This window comes from Erigeron canadensis, chromosome 1 (genome assembly GCF_010389155.1).
Source record: "Erigeron canadensis isolate Cc75 chromosome 1, C_canadensis_v1, whole genome shotgun sequence".
Lineage (NCBI taxonomy): Eukaryota > Viridiplantae > Streptophyta > Magnoliopsida > Asterales > Asteraceae > Erigeron > Erigeron canadensis.
Genome location: NC_057761.1, coordinates 19,878,975 through 19,899,039, shown reverse-complemented (window position 1 = coordinate 19,899,039; position 20,065 = coordinate 19,878,975). Strand labels below are relative to the sequence as shown.

Below are 20,065 nucleotides of genomic sequence, written 5' to 3'. Positions count from 1 at the left end.
TCCATTAGTCTAACTCACAAATCCGGCCATCTATCCCCTCATCATCATTATCAACGTTCTTTTTTACACGACTTACCTTTTCCGGCCTCCCGGAGTCCATTTTCAGGCTTTTTTTAGCGGCGACATTTTTCCGACAATTATATTTTCCGGCGTACCAGTTTTGCGGAGAACCTATTTTCCACCACCGATATACAGGAAAACAGATTTGAAAGTTTTCCAGTTTACTCCGGCGATATCGTTTTCCGGCGACTAATATTTTTTTCGGCCAGCCATCCGTTATTTGTTCTACTCTTTTTTCCGGTAAACCATTTTTCAAACGAGGTAACACTCATTTACCTTTTAAATACTTGTTTTTATTTTAATATATAATAATGTTATCAAATATTTATTTCTTATAGAAATTATTAGTTATAGAATTGTTATATATTTTTGTTAGAAAATATATGTTAAAAAAAAAAGTTAGAAAAAATGTGTTAGAAAATATTAGTTATATAAATGTTATAGTTTAATGTTATATAAAATATATGTTTGTTATAGAAAATATATGTTAGGAACAAGTGTTAGTAAATATATGTTAGAAAGTATTGGTTATAGAAATGTTATAGTATTATAGTTAGGAAAGATTACTTATGTTATTATAGTTAGGAATGATATGATTTTTAGAAATTCTTAAATTTTTAAGAAAACAGTTGTAGTTATAATTATTGTTTATTATAGTTCAAAATATGATTCTTAGAAAACACTTTTTAGTATGATTGTAATTGTTAATATAGTTGTTATTAGGTTAGTATTAATGTTATAAACGAAGGTTTGACAAAAAGTTGCAAAAAAGTGGTCATTTTAGGTATAATAATTTTGAAAAACAATTTTGTGTCCAAAATATGTTAATTTAGGTCGCACCTTTTTTATGACTTTTGTGTTTGTTTATGTTATTTTATAAATTGGGACGGCTGATGTAGGTTAAAATGGTTGCACTTCACGACGGAGATGGTGGCAACGACCCTCCAAATTGGGGGTGGAATCCCGAATGGGGTTGTAGGCGTATGGGTGGTAAGTATATATTAATGTACGTTGCATATAAATATATGGTACATATGTATATGTATATATATATATATATTTGTTATTTTATTTTGTTTTGCAGGTATTAGCACAGGGAGAGCTGTTGCTGCTAACAACGATCTGGAGCGCGAGTTTCAGAATTCGGGACGCCGAATCTCGCTTATGTTAAATAACGATCTCAGTAGGTGGCAGGCAATCGGGGACCACGCCAAGTGGTACAAGAGCTATTTGGGGACCTATGTCGCTACCGTCCCACATAATTACGAGTCGTGGGATCAGGTGTCCCAGCCCATCAAGGATGGACTTGCTGACTGGCTTATGGTATAAAACTATCTTTTTTTACTATTTAACAACGTCATTTAAAAAATATGGTAGATGCTAACTATTACTTGGTACTATTGCAGAGACGGTTCTACTTAGAACCATATCTAGGTCACCCAGAAAATCACCTGTTACGAGAGGCCGTGACCAGGATGATTCGTCAGGATGCCCTGAAGATCTACAGGGATAAAAAAGCAAAATTCAAGAAGACTTGGTTCACTGACAGGGGTGGGTCCCAGAGGCTGGCAGAACTGGAGGGTCAACCTCCGTATGGGATGCCTCCACAGGTGTGGAGTTATCTACTGGGTTACTGGACCAGCGAGCCCCGGATGATTGCTGCCCAAAGAAACACGACAAACAGGCAGCAACAAAATAATTTTGTCAGTACTCACGGTCGGCAGTCATACGCTCAGCGTGAATGGCGTTACGCTGTAAGATATACGTAATTATTTATATCCACGTATGTAAACATATATCTATACAGAGATACACATACAAATATATAACTTTGATTAATGTATATACAGGAAGATAATGATGGGCGACGTGAGGAGCCACCTGAGTTTTATTTGCGGGCCCACACGAGATGAGATGGGATGGTGCAGGACGCAGTTAGGCCCATTTATGTAAGATCTTGCACAAATCCGGAAAAAAGATATTTTTTTGGTATATTTATATTAAGTATAACTAATTTTTAGTTATTATTAACTTAATTTTCATGTGCTACAGGAGCGGCTTCTTGATACCCACCAAAGACTTTCCCAAGTGCCCAATACCCCGCCTACGTAGACATATGTGGACGCTTTAGGGACCCGATCGGGACATACTCGTGTGGTTGGGCGTGTGGTTAGGGGAACACGTGGACTGAATGTCCCCCTCCTAGAGGATATAGAGCAACCCTTCCCAGCCCAGCAGTCACCGTCCTTTAACGTCAATGATATGTTCGCCCAGGGTAGCCCTTGGAGCCAGTCATCATTCGAGGCCGGACCTAGGACGTCATCATCCCATGCTGGGCCTAACACGTCACGGGCCCCCACACAACGGTTGGGTAGTGATAGTGATAGTGATGATGAAAGTGATTAGTTTTCCCTTTTTTTATTGTTTGTATTCATCGTTTAACTGAAGTGTGATTTCCTTTTGTAATCTTGATTTGCGTGATATAATCATTTGTATTTTTTATGTTTTTATACATTTGTTGATAAAAAAATAATTGGAATCAACTATAGAAAAGTATTATAAAATCAATGTATGTACAACAGAAATGTATGAAAAATTGTTGATTGAAACTTGTTTTGGAACAACAACAACTTAAATACATAAAAAATATATACAATAAAAAAAGTATACATACAAACAACCTATATAAAACATTGAACGAATTTAATCATTTATTAGAATAGGAGGGCCTGGTGGTATTCTTGGTATGTTTGCGTACAACCAATTTTGATACGCATCTTCTTGATTTGCGTACGTTAATGCTAGTCGACGTGCAGGATCGGTTGCGTGAAATTCCCATTCCGGATTCTTGTAGGCCATTGGGTAGTTGCCTGCTAATTTCACTGCAACAAAATGGGTTTCGTCGTTTATGAGAGCACTACTTATCGGTTGTTTGAATAACAGCTGATCTAAGCCATGATGCATCGGAAATACTGTGCGGGGGTCACGTAGGCTAACGCAATTGACTATTATACCCAGCTTATTGGCCAGGAGGATATGGAACCACACTTTACTCATCCAATGATCTATGGGCCGGCTTATTCCATAATAAGATGTTCGCAGCGCCGACAACATTCGGTTGCCCTCTGTTTGCCCAAACATTTGCATGTACCCATCGAGGTCAGATTCAAACTCCGCGAGCATCTGCGTACAAACCCACTCTGCACCCATCTCCTCATCTAGCCCTAAAGCTACAGCGGTAGCTCGAAATCCACAGTTACCGTCTCCTTTGACATTTTGTGCGCCTACAACGTACGGCCTTAAGTACGATGGTATCTCACCTAGTACCCAAGCGTAATTTTTGGAAAGACTGGCGTTATACGGTTCCGCAACATACCCAACCCAACTGGTCGATGACTGTGCCTCTGACTCTGGATCTGACACCTGCGCCTGCCTTGTTTCATATATGGGTGCATTTCTAGATTGTGTAGGTGGTGGCCCGAAGATGTCATCAACTAAGTTAGAAAATGGTTGGTCATAGTTGAGCCAATGGTCTTGGGACGTTTCGCCGAATCCATATAATTTTTGTGTCACATATGGTGTTTCCCCGACCCCCTAGGATTGTGACGGCTCCCCGAAAGTATATATATCATCAAGACCTGGATATGGGTGCAGGTTTCCGAAAATGTCAGGATTATCTTTGACCCATTTTGATTCAGGGTCGGATTGATCGTCGAACAAGTTTCGTTTCTCGGGATAACGACAGGACTGGGACGGCTCGTACTACTGTGTCTGGCGGGCTGCGCAGGTGGGGGTTTGTTCAAATCTGGCACCTTGTATTCCCTCGGTCGACTGGACTTGGATTTTCGTAGCCCAGGTGGGTTGGTGTTGAGATCCGGCACCTGGACCATTAGTAAGAATCAGTTTCCTTAACTGAGGTAGTTATATATACTGTATTTATTGAATAAGTCAAATATTTTTAATGATGTATTATGTATACCTTTGGCGGCTTTTGTTTCGAGCCGACTGGTCTTCCGCGTGTGGTCTTTTGAACAAGAGGATCTTTCACTTGTGTCTTACCAGGCTTAAACATGTCTTTAATTTTTGACAACCAATGTTTCTTTTGGGCCTTGGGTTGCTGATCCAAGAAATTCGTAAGACCATCAACGACTTTATGGACATCGTCTTCTTCGTCTTCGTCTTCTACGCATGTCCACGGTGTTAAGTCAAGCTTTTTCCAAAACGGGTCTATGACATGAGACTGTATACGAGTCCTTGCATTTTTTTGATATAAATAAGTGTACGAAATTATATGCTTTTGATGAAAAAATACAAGTAATAAATCGTACTAACCGCGCTGCATGTACTCGGCAATCTTGCAGGCACATGGTAGCCCGCAACTGGACTGAACCTTGCACCCGCATTTGTTAACATGTCTTTTAAGGACTTTGTCTAAGCGTACAATTTCATCAGCCATGATGTCCAAATCTTTAAGTGAAACCTTTCCCAACAGGTCCTTCATACAGTTGTAATTATGACTCCCCTTCCGGGTCCCGTTGCTATACCCCAGTTGGCCCCTTATTTCTGCTTCTTGACTGATCAGGACAGAATCAACACATTGCAGGATTTTAGTAAATGTGCATTTCCCCCTCAATTCTTCCTTCAGTAGATGATGCTCGGCCTCCACTCTGTTTGTGGTGTGGTTTTGGTAGTTGAGGTGTTCATGGACCCAACAGGACACAAACTGCTCTCGGTCTGGGGACAACCAATTATCGGTCAGGTACTTGTAGACGCCTGGAAAACCCGCAAGTTTTTCCTTTAACTCCTTCTCATTTGACTTAAACTCGTCAAAAGTCCGAGACTGATACACTTTTTTCCACCAAACGTTAAGCCTGTCAATGTTAACATCTTTCTTCATCCGCAATGCCGGTTCGCAGTGCTTGATTATGTTTTGCCATATATGGTACCTACACAGCAGTTGTTTCGCTTCCGGCATAACAACCTTCAAAGCTCTCATCAGGGCCAGCTTCCTGTCAGTAAGAACGACATGAATGGCAAAGCTATCAGCAAGGGTGGACTTGAGACATCGTAAAACCCATTGATAATTTGCCTCCCGCTTGTTTACGATAAAAGCATACGCTAAACTGAAGGTTTTCCCCGTTGAAGTCACGCCGACGATCTCAACTAGCGGCATGTTGTAGATGTTAGTTTTGTACGTGATGTGGGTACAAACCGCGATCCGATTGGGTCCCTACATATTCCTTTTCTTCATCCGTCATCCGTCTGGCGTATGCATTCCCTTGCAGATTGGTAGTTGGATCATGATTGTGTCTCCAATCCTTGACAGTTAACCTCCAACCACCATCACGCCCAGGGCGGCCTATTAAAGTGAAGGGACAACCTATCTTACTAGACCGTTTGGGTGGGCCAACTAACCTTGCATCGCGCGTTCCACCGTGGTGACATATAAGTGTCACTTTATTGACCACCTCTTTTGAGTTTTTGTTCGTCCGCCGTATAACTAGAACATAACCCAAATCCATTGCTGTTCTTTGAGCCCACTCCGTTAATTCTTCAAAGGAACCGAACACCTCATCAGTTTCAAAGTCCCCAGCTTCGCATTCATATTCACCGTCTGCATCAGGTTGCTCAAACACATTATCCGGCACTTCAATACGTACGTTTTCTGGGTCTGCCCAAATATCCTCCAAACTATCCATCTGAAACAATTAAAGTAAACATCAACCTCATTAACTATTAATGGTGTCCATACTATATATATATATATTTACATCTATACTCAAAATATATATATATATAAACAAAACGCTTGAAAAAGAAAGATACACAATACCAGTAACTACAAATACTGTTAAAGAAAGATACACAAAGTCTTGAAAAAAATATATATCTATACTCAAGAATTTTTTTTCAGAAAGTTACATTGTTTCAATATGGTTCCGCAACATATATAGTATATGAAAATGATGGGCTGCCATCATTTTATCCTATCGAAGTATGCAAGTATTGCTCGGTATGACAAATAATCATTCCCAAAGTCGCAGAACATTATGGCACTACATGATGTTACTACATGATGACTGACAACCATGTTGACGATGAAAACGATGCGCCACGTCACCGGCATTAGCGGCGACGTCGCCGCTAATACCGGTGACGTGGCGCATCGTTTTCATCGTCCACATGGTTGTCAGTCAACGTCGTCAGTCTGGGGTCTCACTATTAGCGGCGACGTCGCCGCTAATACCTTGGTGTTACCCAATGCCATAATATACCATTGGCAAACTTGTTATAGTTCTAAGTTTTTCAAAGACACCAACACGTAACAAATACAATTCCTTGAAGCCCCAAAGCAATCTTCTCCTCAATTCTAGGCGGAGTGGAACAAAAAAAATCGACTATGACATTGAAATTTCAGGTATAGATGTAAAAAGGGAAGTAATATACACAAACCATATCTGTGAATACATATACCACTATGGCATTATTTACAACTTATACAACAAATTATACAAGTCAAAAGCACATAGTTATCATAAAATTATAAAAGTACAAAAATAAGTGATATATTTATCACTTTCGATGTTATAGCAATTAAAAGTTTTGAAGTGGCTTGAATTGATTCTAGTTTTTTTTATGATTATTTTCAATCTTTAACCCATATTTGAGTTCTGTGACTAAGATTGGTGATTAGGGATCACAAGCAAAGGTAGAACGAGACTACTTTTCTAGTCCGCTTTTTAGGAGTGCTTACATAGCAATGCAGTTAAAAACCGGTTCCAAACTGTTAACCCATCTCCATTGACAAATACCAAGCCACAACAGTCGTAAGCAAAGCTTGCTTAATAAGGGAAAATTTTAACTTGTATTTAAAATTTACAAATACATTACATATAGTAACAAGTACAAAATAATGTTTCACAAAAAATCATCAAAACTTTCATGGCATTTGTAACAAACACCAAACCTCTTCTCTTCTTTGGTACTTAACAATCCAACCCGGTTTATGTACTTTACGTGAAACATAACATTATAATCAACAAAAAACTATCCTATGTTTTCATTCCTTGTTGCATTTAAGCCGCCTCTTCTTTTTTACATTGCTCAAAAAGCTAGCGAGGGTCTGTTGATAACCATAATCCTCTTCTTCATTCTTAACATGATCAGTTTCAGTATGGTTTCTATTTGGGTATTTGGGCTGCACGTTACATATCTTATGTGTTTCATCCTCACCTGTGATCACAATTATATCCGCAGAAGAACATGGATTATCTGTTGGGTCCACTATGCTTCTTTTGCTGGTCAAGATAGCCTCATCTTCATTTGAAACACTGAGCTCGCCAACCTGGATATTAGGTTCTGCAACATCATAAAATGCCATCCCACATGGTCTCATGCTCATTTTCTTTGAAATAGGGTTAGCTTCCACGATTACATTCACTTCCTCTCCTTCAGCCTTACTTCTGCAAATTATGGTAAACCAAAAGTGGATTTAAAATTTGGTATTAATACAGATAATTACTCTCAACACTGGGCATAGAAAAAGAAATGTGGCAGGACAAGTAGATTGGATAAGGACTCAAATATGAACCTGATTGAAGTGGGACATTTCTAGCATGAGTAGCAACAGACAAGGTTGACATGTAAACATGTGTCCAAAAATTATGTACTCATAAAATAACAATAATAGCCTAAATCTTTGTTTAAAATAGATTAGAAAGCTGTATGCTTACAAAACTTTCAGTGAAAGTCAATCTGGACCACTTTTAGATAAGCTTTTCTATGCAACTGATGTAATCAAATCATTAGTATGTAAAGGGATTGAAATTGCCAACTCTAAAACAACCATTATACTTTGAAAATCTCTAAAGAGATGTCCAAATTTTCAACCACAATTTACATTTAGCAAGCCAGTTTAAAGTATATAGTCATAAGCATGTACAATTTGCATGTACAAGTTTGTGAGATTTTCCCATGCGTGTCAATGAAAGATAGTCCAGTCGTTATAGTCAAGAAGACGAAATCTTTTTCTAACTGCCTTCTCTTATTGTGTTTTCAGTTTTCATCGAGGGTCTTCATAATATTATGTCACAACTTTAAGGCATAAAATAGAGGCAAGTTATACCTTCGCTTCCGTATTCGCTTCCCAGTGGCTTTCTTTTCAATCTCAGAATTGTCCCCATCAAATAATCTGCATCCTTCACCATTTTCTGTAATTTCAGGATGACCATCATTACTCTCTATATCATCTTCATCCATTAACTTCAATGCTTTTTCAGTATAAGTAACATGTCTTGCCCTCCTAGATCTAATTTTAAATACGTTTCTGCAAATTGACGGAAAAGTTCAAAATCAAGAATGACTTCAAAAAGGATATAACACGACGCTATTTGGCTGTCAAATTACAAGATAATTTAATGAAATGCAGGATACCCAGCTTCCCCACAAAAAAATGGCAGCAAATGACTGTATGTGTAACTATTACCAAGTACGTAAATGCCAAGAAACCAGCTTTCTAGCAGCCAATAAAAATATAATCAGAAACAGAACATTTTTTTACCCAAATATCTATAAAAGATTATTGCAATAACCCAAGCACCCCCAGGGTCCAATATTTATACATTCACCATTTGCATTCACTTACAATGATCTATATGATCAATTAACTTGTATTTTTTGGCAAGCTGGCTGCTAAATATTACGCACTTAAATTCTTTTCATGTATTTTTTTAATCAGAATCTTACCTTTCCTTCACAGAGGCTTTCTTTCTAACGGTAGCATTTTTTCCATCAAATGCTGTCAGTCTTTCACCATTAGTTGTGAACTCCACATGACAAGCATCGTCTTCTATATCATCTTTATCTCTTACTTCGTGTACTTTTTCATTCCAAGTTACCTTTCTAGCCTTCCTAGATCTCCTTTTAACAACAGATCTGCAATTAGACAAAAAAGGTTTAAATCAACAACTATTTCTGCAAGAGAAAAATGCTTTTGGAAACTGCAAAATATGTTTTTAGGAAAGCAAAGCAAAAAAGAATACAAGTCAAGTGATGACGGTTACACAAAAACTACAACAATGTTATTTCCATGTGACTAAGTTAGTCGAATGTTTGCCGAGTATAATCAAGTGCAATTATTACTAATAACCCTTATGTTCCATTTAATCAAGTGAAATGACAAAATAGATCTTATGGGCATCATTAGGGGAAAATTGCATCTCTTTTGTTAACTATCCTTGCAAGTTTAATGAGAATATTCAAAATTTACCTATCTTTCCCAGTGCTCGCCTTTCTAATAACAGAATTTTCCTCATCCAATGCTGTTTGTCTGTCGCCATTGGTTGTAATTACAACATGATCATCATTGTCGTCACCATCTTCATCAATTAATTTGTATAAATCTTCACTATGAGTAACCTTTTTAGCCCTCCTAGATCTGATTTTAACAACAGGTCTGAAATTTCAAGAAAAGGTTTTACTTAAGAATAATTTCCATAACGAAAATGCTTTAGATTATGAAAAATGCATAAATTTTTTTGAAAAATAAAAAAGTAAAAGCAGTACAAATTATGTGATGCCGTTTACACAAAACTTACAACATTTTCATATATGTTTGATTAGTTAGTCAAATGCTTGTCCACTGTGGCATGGTAGAGTACAACTGTTAGTTTGTTACATATAATCTTTAATCTCTGTTTGACGGAGTGAAATGAAAACTAACATGAATGAAATGGGAATTTCTTGTTTTTGTGAACAAAAATGAATATTGTTTTCTAGTAACAACATTTTCTACTAGACTAATCATAGTTTAAATAAGAGACCCTAGTAAAGGGGAAGTTGGAATATGAAGATTGTCAAGAGCATACCCGAATGAAGAGTCATCTTCACATTGCTCCGGCCGCACCCTGTTCATAAAGAGATAACTATTAAGAATAAATAAATAAAAAAAAAGAACACGGCAATTTCTTCCATATTTTTTATGAACAGGTAGAAAGCCACCATGGTGAATTTCAATGCATACAACTACCTAATTCATCTTAAATCTTAACTCAAAGCAATAGGTTAATGGTATATATAAACTTCACAACCGTACTTAATAAACTACTTATACAATAGTTCAAAATTTGGAGATAAAAAATGTTTCAGGCCAACCCACCAGAAACTTTACACAAAGGAATTACCAAACCCGCCTGACCCACCATCTCCACCTCTAAATCCCAGTTAGAAAGCAATTGAAAGACCGTGCTTTGCCTTTTAGACTTTGACCTTATACTTCACCTAAGACCCCATAGATCAGTTTATTCTATAACATTATAATATTTGATGATTTCGTATGAATATGAATCATGTTTGTCAAACCAGTTCTTATAGCCAGAAGCTGAGACAAAGTTTCCAGTCAACCCACCTGACCCTGCTTGTACCAAATATTTACCAACCCAACCTTTTTTCCACTTAAAAATATAAAATTAATGAAACAATTAAAAGCAGACCTTCGCTTTCTTTTCTTGGAGTTCATATGACCTTCACTGGTTATGGGCGACTCAATTAAGGGATGTGTGATAAAATCCTTGACAGTCAAATCTGGACGCTCCTTCTCCCGATCTACGAAATTGGATACCAAAGCAGCCTTTTTCATTTTTCTCACTCTTTGCTGTATAGGAACTTCATGTGGAAGTAGCACTTTCCATCTCCTGTTCGTACCAAAGAAAAAACAATACTTTTCTTAAAACAAACAAGCTACAATACCTAAGCATAATAAAGCAATGAAAAGTATAAGAAATAGGCGTAGTTGGCATGTTGCAAAATAAATTCAAAGCTATAGTACAAAACCCAAAATACATTATTTTATATAATAATCAAGAAGTTGTAAGCATCTGAAATCTTGAATACACATCCTTTTACCCATTCGACTCTTCCCATTAAAGGCAGATCTTTGTATTCAACACATTGACCTGTTATCGATAAACAGACACGAGGATGGTCGCATTTTCAAATAGTGGACGGTAATTGCCACCCCAATTTAACATAAAAATCTATAAAAAAAAAAGTTGTTGATCATCGAACAAGAGAGAAAAAACATAATGCCTATCTTTGTAGGAATTTAAAAATGAAAGAAAAGAAGTTATTGATCATTGATCATGAAAGTAAAAACACAAGGTTATCTTTTGTAAGAATCTAAAAATGAAAGAAAAAATGTTGTTGATCATTAAACATAAAAGTAAAAAACATAATGCCTATCTTTGGTGTAAGCGATACAGTACCTGAGACATTGACTATCGGTGCGAGGAGGAATACATGCAGCTATTCGAGACCAGCAATATCCATGATCCTCAATTGCTTGTTTCAATTTCAAATCTTCTTCTTCAGTCCACTCATTCATATTAAGTGATGGATTCAAGCAATTAACCCATCTGTTACACAAACGAAACCTTTATTCACTAAAAACTTGACTAAACATGTGAGTGTGTGTACAGTGTACCAGGGGTAGAAAACTCAAACCTAAAGTGAAATAAGGCAAAATAGATTGATCCAGGTTATGTTCTCTAATATGGGTCAAACTTTTGAAATCATACATGCAGTCGTGCAGATAGTCAAATGAGGTGCAATAAAGACATTGAACTTTGTCTTAAGTGTATATTTAAAGCATAAAAGCTGAGCTATGTATAAAAAAAATCCATATTTGACATAGTCTATACCAAAATTTGGAACAAAAAGTACAAACTCTTTAAAAATTGGCCCATTTAGATCCATTACACAACCCACCCAATTTGCCACCTCCAATCTGTACCTTTCTCGGCATTGCACTTGCGTCCTCCCAGGAACAAATTTAGCTATTTTATTCCAGTTTTTGGCGCCAAAAAGCCGAACAGCTATTTTGAGACGTTTATCCTCATCCGGATCCCATTTCCCAACTTTTTCCCTGAGTGGGTTCAAAGACTTCTTCCATCTGTATACAGTAACAGAAATGTAGCAAACATCAGAGTGACCATATTGAGAAAGCAAATAGACATTGAAAATGGCTCAGCTCTCTAGTGTTTTATCAAAGGCGTATTAACAGTTAATGATAAAAGCAACAAAAGTATCCACATAGAACATGCTGAACAAGCAGACATAATACGTAGAAATTCCAAGGAAATTGAGGGGTTGTTTAAAATTGATTATTTATAATGGCTTCTGCTTCTTGAGAAAGCAGACAAGAATCTGCTTTTTGAGAAGTATGTTTTGCAATTTGAAATCACAACAAGCATGAGCGATGAGCATGTTGTCATTCCATCCAAAGACACAACAGTGCTTATATGTTGTATGCCTGTATCCAGAATGCAGTAAGCTGAAAACCTACTTAGATAAGTAATCCCAAAAACCCCCTTTAGAACACTGGAAATACCAACAATATTGACAAAAAAACACATACCCTCATCCAAGAAATAAATAATAATACCTTTAAAGTTGGCAGATTCACCATTCCCCTAGACAAAATTTTCAAAAAATAACATGTACTAACAACAAACTTAATCTTAGGTGGCGGTGTTGACCTGTTTCTCGATGCATGGGTAAAAATAGATTGTAATTTATCGCGGTGTTGACCCGTTTCTCGATGCATGGGCCAAAATAGATTGTAATTTATCATAACCAAGAAAGGGTTCAAACGGGTCAAATTAAGAAAGTTGACTAAAAAGAATAGCTAAAGGGGTTATGGGTCAAAAGATTTCTAAGACATTTAATTAAAATCTAACTAACGCATTAACTATTATAAAAAATTTAACAAATGAGAAGAAAAGGTGTTCGGGAGTCAACCCATCAGGCTTGTACAAATCACAACTCTTTAAGTTAGAAAATTTTACTTAAAAGGCGGCCTGCTTGTTACAAAACAACCATTAATATATAGATGGGACAAACTGACACCTATAATCATCAGTAATATAGTTTGCAGCATCGGACTGCAAACATTAACAGATATGAAAATTCTAAATTTCAGCGATCACAACTATATAGATACTGACCTATTTGAGCACTGTGTACCAGTCCGTCCTTCAAGTGTAGACGCAACAAGCTGCCAGTTAGTTTCACCATACTCTGCTACAGCTAGACGAAGTTCTTTATCATCAGAAGGAGTCCATTCATTCTTTATAATAGATGCGTTAAGACTCCTTTGAAAACGTGACAAACATTGAAAAGGCGTCCTATTTGTTTTCAGTTCCTTAGCAACATTAATCCAATTACTAAACCCCTGCTTCTGAATAATATATAATAGCTTTTTATCTTCTTGTGTAGTCCATGACTGATGATTAATCAAAGGATCCTCACAGTTCATCCATCTAAAATATTAAACAAGTTACATCAGGTATGGGAAAAAAATGAGCGGTGTGTATACACATTTAATATCAAATGAAAGAGCTAATTGCATTAACAAGCAGCCAGCTTTCCCCATAAATCTCGACTCTCAAAAATAATGACTTTAAGGCAACCATTTTCCAACAGTTCCAACTTAAGAAGACCTGACCTGATTCAAATGATGATGTTGCAGTAGACATGTTGGTAAGTAATGACAATGTTTACTTTTTCTCTGATGTCACATCTAAAATCGATTAACTTAGGTAACTAATTAATTACCTTCATAGTCCACTTTGAAACTTTAATGGTTTCTCTGGCCCAACATAAGTTGGCTACTTTTTGATGCAATAATCCCTAACTAAGATTACAACCAAGAGAGAAATAGATACCTTGATTGACATTCAAGGCCAGACCGGCCTTTGACATACATGGAAGCTAGGTGTTCCCAATTGACCTTGGGAAGGAATGACCTGATTTCCTCAGATGTTATTTTATGATCTCTGATTTTTGAAATCATGCTATCCAGATAGCTAGAATCTGTACCTTCAGCACTGTCAGTTGAATATTATTAGGATACCAGATAAACTATCCCATGTAGAATAGTAGAAGATATGCAATAACAGAACTATTTATACAATTTCATAGAAACATGAATGAACCAAAAATATGATGACATCTAAAGTAAGAACATATAATTGGAAGATAGATAAGCATAAGATAACTGCCAGTAATATAGAAATGCAGATACTAAGAGATTCATAAGTCAACAAAAAGTTTTGCTATAATCCTTAATTCCTTATTACGTGATAATAGAGACATTAAGAGATCTTTGTTATTAAAAAATAATGGAAAAGATATAAGTTTGAATATTTACCAGCCTATAGATATGGTAAGAGCTACTGCATAACTTTGACAGCTTGTTTATTAATTATTTATTCCAGCAAAGTACACAAAATCATCAATATCCAGTGTTTTATACGCATGTTATCCATTGTACTAGCATATAACATGCTACGAACAGGTAAATTTAATCAATAAATATTTAAAAGATATAGAGATAACTATTGCTAATCTAAGAACAATTTACCTGAAAAGATTTTGCATTAACATTTCCTGGAATTGCTGTTTAATTCCCTTCACAAGATTCTCTGTCTCCTCTTTTGACCAAGATTCCCTACTCAAAGAGAAAGGATATTTTGACATTGCATCTCTATAATTTGCAACTTGGGAATTTTCAGCAGGACCATGAGAAATTGGATGCAAGTGCTTATCCTTCGACTGTAATTCCAAAAAAGAGTATTAAAAACATCATACAAGTTTTTGTAACGTCTAAAAAATAACCAAACACAAACCCTGAAGCATTTCTTTAGCAACAAACATGATAGACTGCCAAAATGAACTACAGTGGTACTATACAATAACAAGACAATACGACAAGCAAACTTGATCAGCTTCTTTCACTCTCATCTGAATCTCGCCAGCCTTTGCAAGACACGCCCCTATTCCAATTTTGGCTATGGGTATGTGATACGAATGAAGCTGATAAGCATGGTCAAGAGCTGAATGGGCTTATTGGGCTGAAGTGACGTTTGGGTTTAGGGGTTTAAGTGATAATTATTATCACTCTATTAGTTATTATTATTATTTACTTGTGAGTAAAGTTAGGTTAAGGAGTCTGTCTATTTAAATAAGGCCATAGACCACGGTTCTCAGGGTGGAGAATTATTATTGTTTGGTTTTACTATAATCTAATTTTTATTCTTGGAGCAGCTGAAGCTCAAATTCAGCCTTATCAAAGAAACAGCCGACTACATTCGGCTGGGTTTGTGTTCATTGTGTTTTTCTTGGCTAATTTCTGGTTTGATTCATATCATTTGGTATCAGAGCTCTAGATCTTGCAGCCTGTAGTTTTGTTAAACAATGGGATCAAGGATGATCGTTGATGCTGATGTTGATTCCCAGCAAAACTGTGAATCTACTGAGGCTTGGGTGGATAGAATGCATGCTCAGATCAATCGTTTTCGAGCAGCCACTGCGCGATTTCAGTTGGCCACTCAACAATTTAGTTGAGGACTACAACTAGGCTAGATAATTTTAAACTGGTTTGAGGTTGGGGTACAGCAAGATCAGAAAGCAGATCAAAAACAATCTATTTCACAGTCAGAGTCGACTATGCCTGTTTCCGGTCTGATTTCAATGCTGGCTGCAAAGATTTCGACTTCTAAGGTGACTGGTATTGGGATTGAGGAGGTTCAGGATAGGACCCTTACACAGTCGACTTCGGTTATCATTGGTGACTGAAAGTTCTGTAGACTTTGTCAGGACTCAGGAGGGTTGCAGCTCGAGTGGCAAAGAAGGAAGAAAACATCGGCAGTGATCATGGGAAAAGCAAGAAGGTAGTTGTGATTTATGCAGTATCGGGCCATACTGCATCTGAACTGCACGTGAATGGTGAGCATTGGTCAGTGGAGGAGGTGTTTGTTTTCAAAGACTCAGCTGCTTTGTTGGCTGTATTTTTTATATACAATCCGAATCTAGTTGTTTTTGGCCTTCACACGAATTCATATGAGACAAATTTCCAGTTCGAGCTTGGGATCCAGGAATAAAAAATTGGTTCCAAGTCACACCTTGAGGACAAGGTGTGTTTTGCGGCGGGGAGTAATGATACGAATCAAGCTGGTCAGCATGGTCAAGAGCTGAATGGGCTTATTGGGCTGAAATGACGTTTGGGTTTAGGTGTTTAAGTGATAATTATTATTACTCTATTAGTTATTATTATTATTTACTTGTGGGTCAAGTTAGGTTAAGGAGTCGGTCTATTTAAATAAGGCCATAGGCCACGGTTCTTAAGGGTGGAGAATTATTATTGTTTGTTTATTATTGTCTAGTTTTTATTCTTGGAGCAGCTGAAGCTCAAATTCAGCCTTATCAAAGAAACAGCCGACTACATTCGGCTGGGTTTGTGTTCATTGTGTGTTTCTTGGCTATTTTCTGGTTTGATTCATCAGTATGTTTGGTAACAAGCTTTTAGGAGCTTCAAGCTTTAAGCTTTTAAAAAAAAGCTCCTACTTAATAAAAAGCTTTGTTTGGTTAAAAAAGCCTTAAGCTTTTAGATAGGAGAAAAAGCTCTCACACTGAAACACTAGCTGATGGCTGTTTTGCTAAACATACCCTATATACACCTTATCTATATAACTTGTTAGGCCAATAAGATAAAAACTTCGGCTCACTAATCATACGACCACAGCAATGAAGAGCAATAAGTCACAATGAAGTAATTTTATTAAAAATAATAGATATTGGGTTCTAAGGCTTTCTATTCCATGATAGATGATTCACACCAGAAAATAAATGTCATTATTTCAGTATTTCACTGACAACAGCCTTCTTCTAGTAGACTAGTACATCACTTACATAAGAACATTCAGCTATCCAGGGGGGATAGCTTACATAGGTATGAAAAAGTTCAAAGACTAAACTACCTCACTATGATTACAAGCATAAATCAATAATCCATGACAGTCTATACATCAACTTGTTCATCAAAACCAGAACCACCTTAAAAAATCCATGCGAATTGAGTAACAGCAGAGCCTATTACTCTGAAATTTACATTTTTACAGATGTTATACCAATAAGACATGAAGCTAAGGGGCATAAAAGACAGATGATACAAACCAAGAAGAGCATTTGTCATCAACAATTTGACATTTACACGAAAAAGATGTCAAAAAGATGCATCAAAGACGATAAAAATCAAGTGAAAACTAACCTTAGATGTGTTGGCTCTCTGCTTTGGAATAGAAATAAGCTGTATGCGTGCATCCTTTTTCTGAGATAATGCACGTCCCGTTCGTTTCCTACAAGCCACCTGAAAGTCTTTCAGGATTTTAACACGTTCCCTCAATTTCCTATTTTCTTCCATCCTGGCTTCGATCTGAATTACTTTATTCCGTATAAACTTCTGACATGTCCTGTTCTTCTTAATGGCTTCAACAAACGCCTGTGCAGATCTTGGAAAACCACCACCCGTGGTTGCAACAAGTTCAAAACCAGGTTCATGACCTTCACTGAGATTTGCATAGTGAATGTCAGGGGTAATGTTACTGGAAAAATTCAAATTCTGATCGCTGGCTCTTCCATCTACAGCAAATCCTTGTCCATTATTATTTCTCTTTGACAAAAAATTAGGGGAAGATTCCTTTCCCAAGTCTATGTTATTAGATGCACCAACCTGCTCTGATCTCTGTAAAGAACTTTCCACACTAGTGTTCATGCTATCTGGTTCAAAAACCAATAAACAAAGAGATACAAAGGAGTTAGAAAAGTTTCCAGGAAGTGGCAAAATTGGAAACAAGGCACGCAGCTATTGCAGTCGCGATATCTGAGACATGTATTGACGTTATTGTACCAATACCATGAAACAAAGCATAAAATTCATGATGATAAAAGTCCAACCTTTGACCTCAAATTTCTTATGCCATATTCCATTTTTAATCTTGTACAACTGTAATGGCTTTATAGCCACCCAATAGATGACATAACGTAGTTCCAAATTCAGAAATCTGCAAATAACGACATACGGTAACACAAGTTGACTCCAGCTTTTTAATACGAGCACAATCTTTCTAGCTTGTGAAATAGCAAATGAAAGGACAAAAACCGTAAAAACAAAAATGAATTGACAATGTTGCTTCAATCTAATTACCTAAATGATATAAATTGCAAGCTTGTGAGTTGTCATTTGCATAAGGAAGATAACCTCCGGAAAACATGGCATTGCATGCATACGAAAACCTCTAGCATCTATCCATATTTTAAAAGTATTAGCATAAACATGCAACCTCTAAACAAGCAGCAATTCATTAAAGTAGGACATAGTGTCTTGAATTGTTCCCTATGCCTCAGGGCAATGCAACGCAACAGATAGTCAAGATTCAAGAAAAACAAAAAATCGATAATCAATACAAAACTAAACTAAACTTTACCGTTGTATTGAGAGAACCGTCTTCGTATGGCACAGAGAGTTTCAAAATCATTATCGTAATCATCATTATCATCCGAAGGTAGAATGGTATTTAAAGGTTGATATTTGGTGCCGATGTCATCAATATTAGTGGGAAGAGAAAACCGTTGCTGAATACTACGCAACAACTCCAAGTCTTCATCCTCAGACTCCTGGGTATCGTTAAAATCTGCGGTGGATGATTTAGGGAGATCATCGACAGAAGCATCGATACCAGTGACAGAGCAGGCCCTTCTCAAGGCTTCCAAGTCTTCTTTAAACGCTGTATCAGAATCGCTTCCGGATGACGATTCTTCGTCATCGTACATTATCGCTTACACAACAATCAGACTAAATCTTTATCGTGTGTAAGCACTTCAACAGGTCTTTTAATAATAATGTCGCGTTTCTGCAAACATATAATAATTTATATCAATCTTCTGACAACCCATTTGCCACATTTCAAAATCTTTTTTTTTTATTTTTGGGAATTTTTTGGAAACTGCTTTCAAAACAAACCCCACCCGAATCGGAATTCAAGCTTATTAAACCGAATCGAATTTATCTTTAGAACAACAGTAATTCAAAGAAATTATACAAACATTTAATTAAGTTATTAATCCATAATCCAAGACAAACTGGCATAGAAAAAAGAAAAGCTACATATACTAATATTTACTTTTTTTTATTGATTTATAATATAAAAAAGATTATATGATAATTGGAATTTAATTATATTAAAATTAAAAAAAAAAAGAAGTGTAAACCTGATTGAAACAGTAATAAGGGCCGTAGGTGATCGCCAGCCGGAGATTGCGGGGCGGTGTGGGCGTGGAATTAATTTAGGGTTTATATGTGGTATCGCCTTTCACCTGTTGAAGAAGAAGAGGTAGGGTTTTTCATTAACAAAACTTTAATCTATTAATTTAAAGTTACGAGTGTTATATAACCGTACCCGCGAACTGCGACGGTTAAACGGTTAAACGATACGGGTGTCAGCATGGAATCAAGTGACACTAAATAGGAAGGAGCGAAAGAAGTGATTATGTGTTTTTGGTAGGGTCTTTGTGTTTTAAAGATATTAATTAGAGGTAATTTGTGAATTATAGGCAATATGAGAATATTGAAAAGATCGTTGAATTTCCTAAAATAGAGAGTTCATATGTTTTATAAGGGATTATTGAAGAGAAAATAGCCTAGATAATAAAAACCATTGAAAATACCCAACTTTTTTCGAATTGATAAAAAATACCCATAAAATCGCAAGTCCTCAAGTAGGAGGTGAGGATCGCAAGCATCGCTTGCGGATCACAAGTCACGCTTGAGGATCGCAAGAATCGTGCCTTGCGATCCTCAAGAACCCGACCCGGTTGTAGTATATACCATATAACCTGTTCAATTTAAAACCCTAGACCGCAAATCGCAAACCCCTTTTCTCCACAGTCCTAAATCGCCACCTCGAATCACCACCCACGTCTGCCACCATCACCACCCACATCGGCTACCACGTTTCTCCCACCCCAAATTGCTCCCATCATCGGTACCTAGGTCGGAACCAATTGCATCCGCCAGCATCACTAGCCACTTCCTCCACCACTCTCCACCCAAAATCGTTGTGTGGTAAATTACTCTTCTTCCATTATTCTTATGTACCACTTGTTACTTAAT

General features: G+C 36.9%; 3 protein-coding genes across 6 annotated transcripts; 1 reads left to right on the top strand and 2 right to left on the bottom strand.

The window, feature by feature from the left end:
* The first annotated feature begins 965 nt into the window (after positions 1-965).
* On the top strand, positions 966-2,570 carry LOC122586351. The gene is made up of 5 exons (XM_043758351.1): positions 966-1,050; positions 1,145-1,383; positions 1,467-1,814; positions 1,911-2,009; positions 2,113-2,570. The coding sequence occupies exons 1-4, from the start codon at positions 966-968 to the stop codon at positions 1,971-1,973; spliced, it is 735 nt and encodes a 244-aa protein (XP_043614286.1). The 3' UTR covers positions 1,974-2,009; positions 2,113-2,570.
* Positions 2,571-2,763: 193 nt separating this feature from the next.
* Positions 2,764-3,515, bottom strand: LOC122586345. Its single transcript, XM_043758342.1, has 2 exons — positions 3,437-3,515; positions 2,764-3,380 (listed from the first exon to the last, which is right to left on the bottom strand). The coding sequence occupies exons 1-2, from the start codon at positions 3,513-3,515 to the stop codon at positions 2,764-2,766; spliced, it is 696 nt and encodes a 231-aa protein (XP_043614277.1).
* A 3,391-nt stretch (positions 3,516-6,906) lies between these two features.
* LOC122585128 (myb-like protein L) lies at positions 6,907-19,292 on the bottom strand. 4 transcript variants are annotated; one of them, XM_043757228.1, is made up of 14 exons: positions 19,165-19,292; positions 18,381-18,806; positions 17,165-17,673; positions 14,480-14,670; positions 13,782-13,943; positions 13,062-13,376; positions 11,849-12,007; positions 11,322-11,471; positions 10,551-10,751; positions 9,927-9,965; positions 9,329-9,514; positions 8,806-8,994; positions 8,186-8,386; positions 6,907-7,523 (listed from the first exon to the last, which is right to left on the bottom strand). In XM_043757228.1, the coding sequence occupies exons 2-14, from the start codon at positions 18,724-18,726 to the stop codon at positions 7,121-7,123; spliced, it is 3,051 nt and encodes a 1,016-aa protein (XP_043613163.1). In that variant the 5' UTR covers positions 18,727-18,806; positions 19,165-19,292; the 3' UTR covers positions 6,907-7,120. The 4 variants fall into 4 exon arrangements, with proteins under 4 accessions (XP_043613163.1, XP_043613164.1, XP_043613165.1 ...); XM_043757229.1 differs by having other exon boundaries at positions 9,329-9,496; XM_043757230.1 differs by lacking the exon at positions 19,165-19,292 and adding an exon at positions 18,101-18,198 and having other exon boundaries at positions 18,381-18,407.
* Positions 19,293-20,065: the final 773 nt, after the last annotated feature.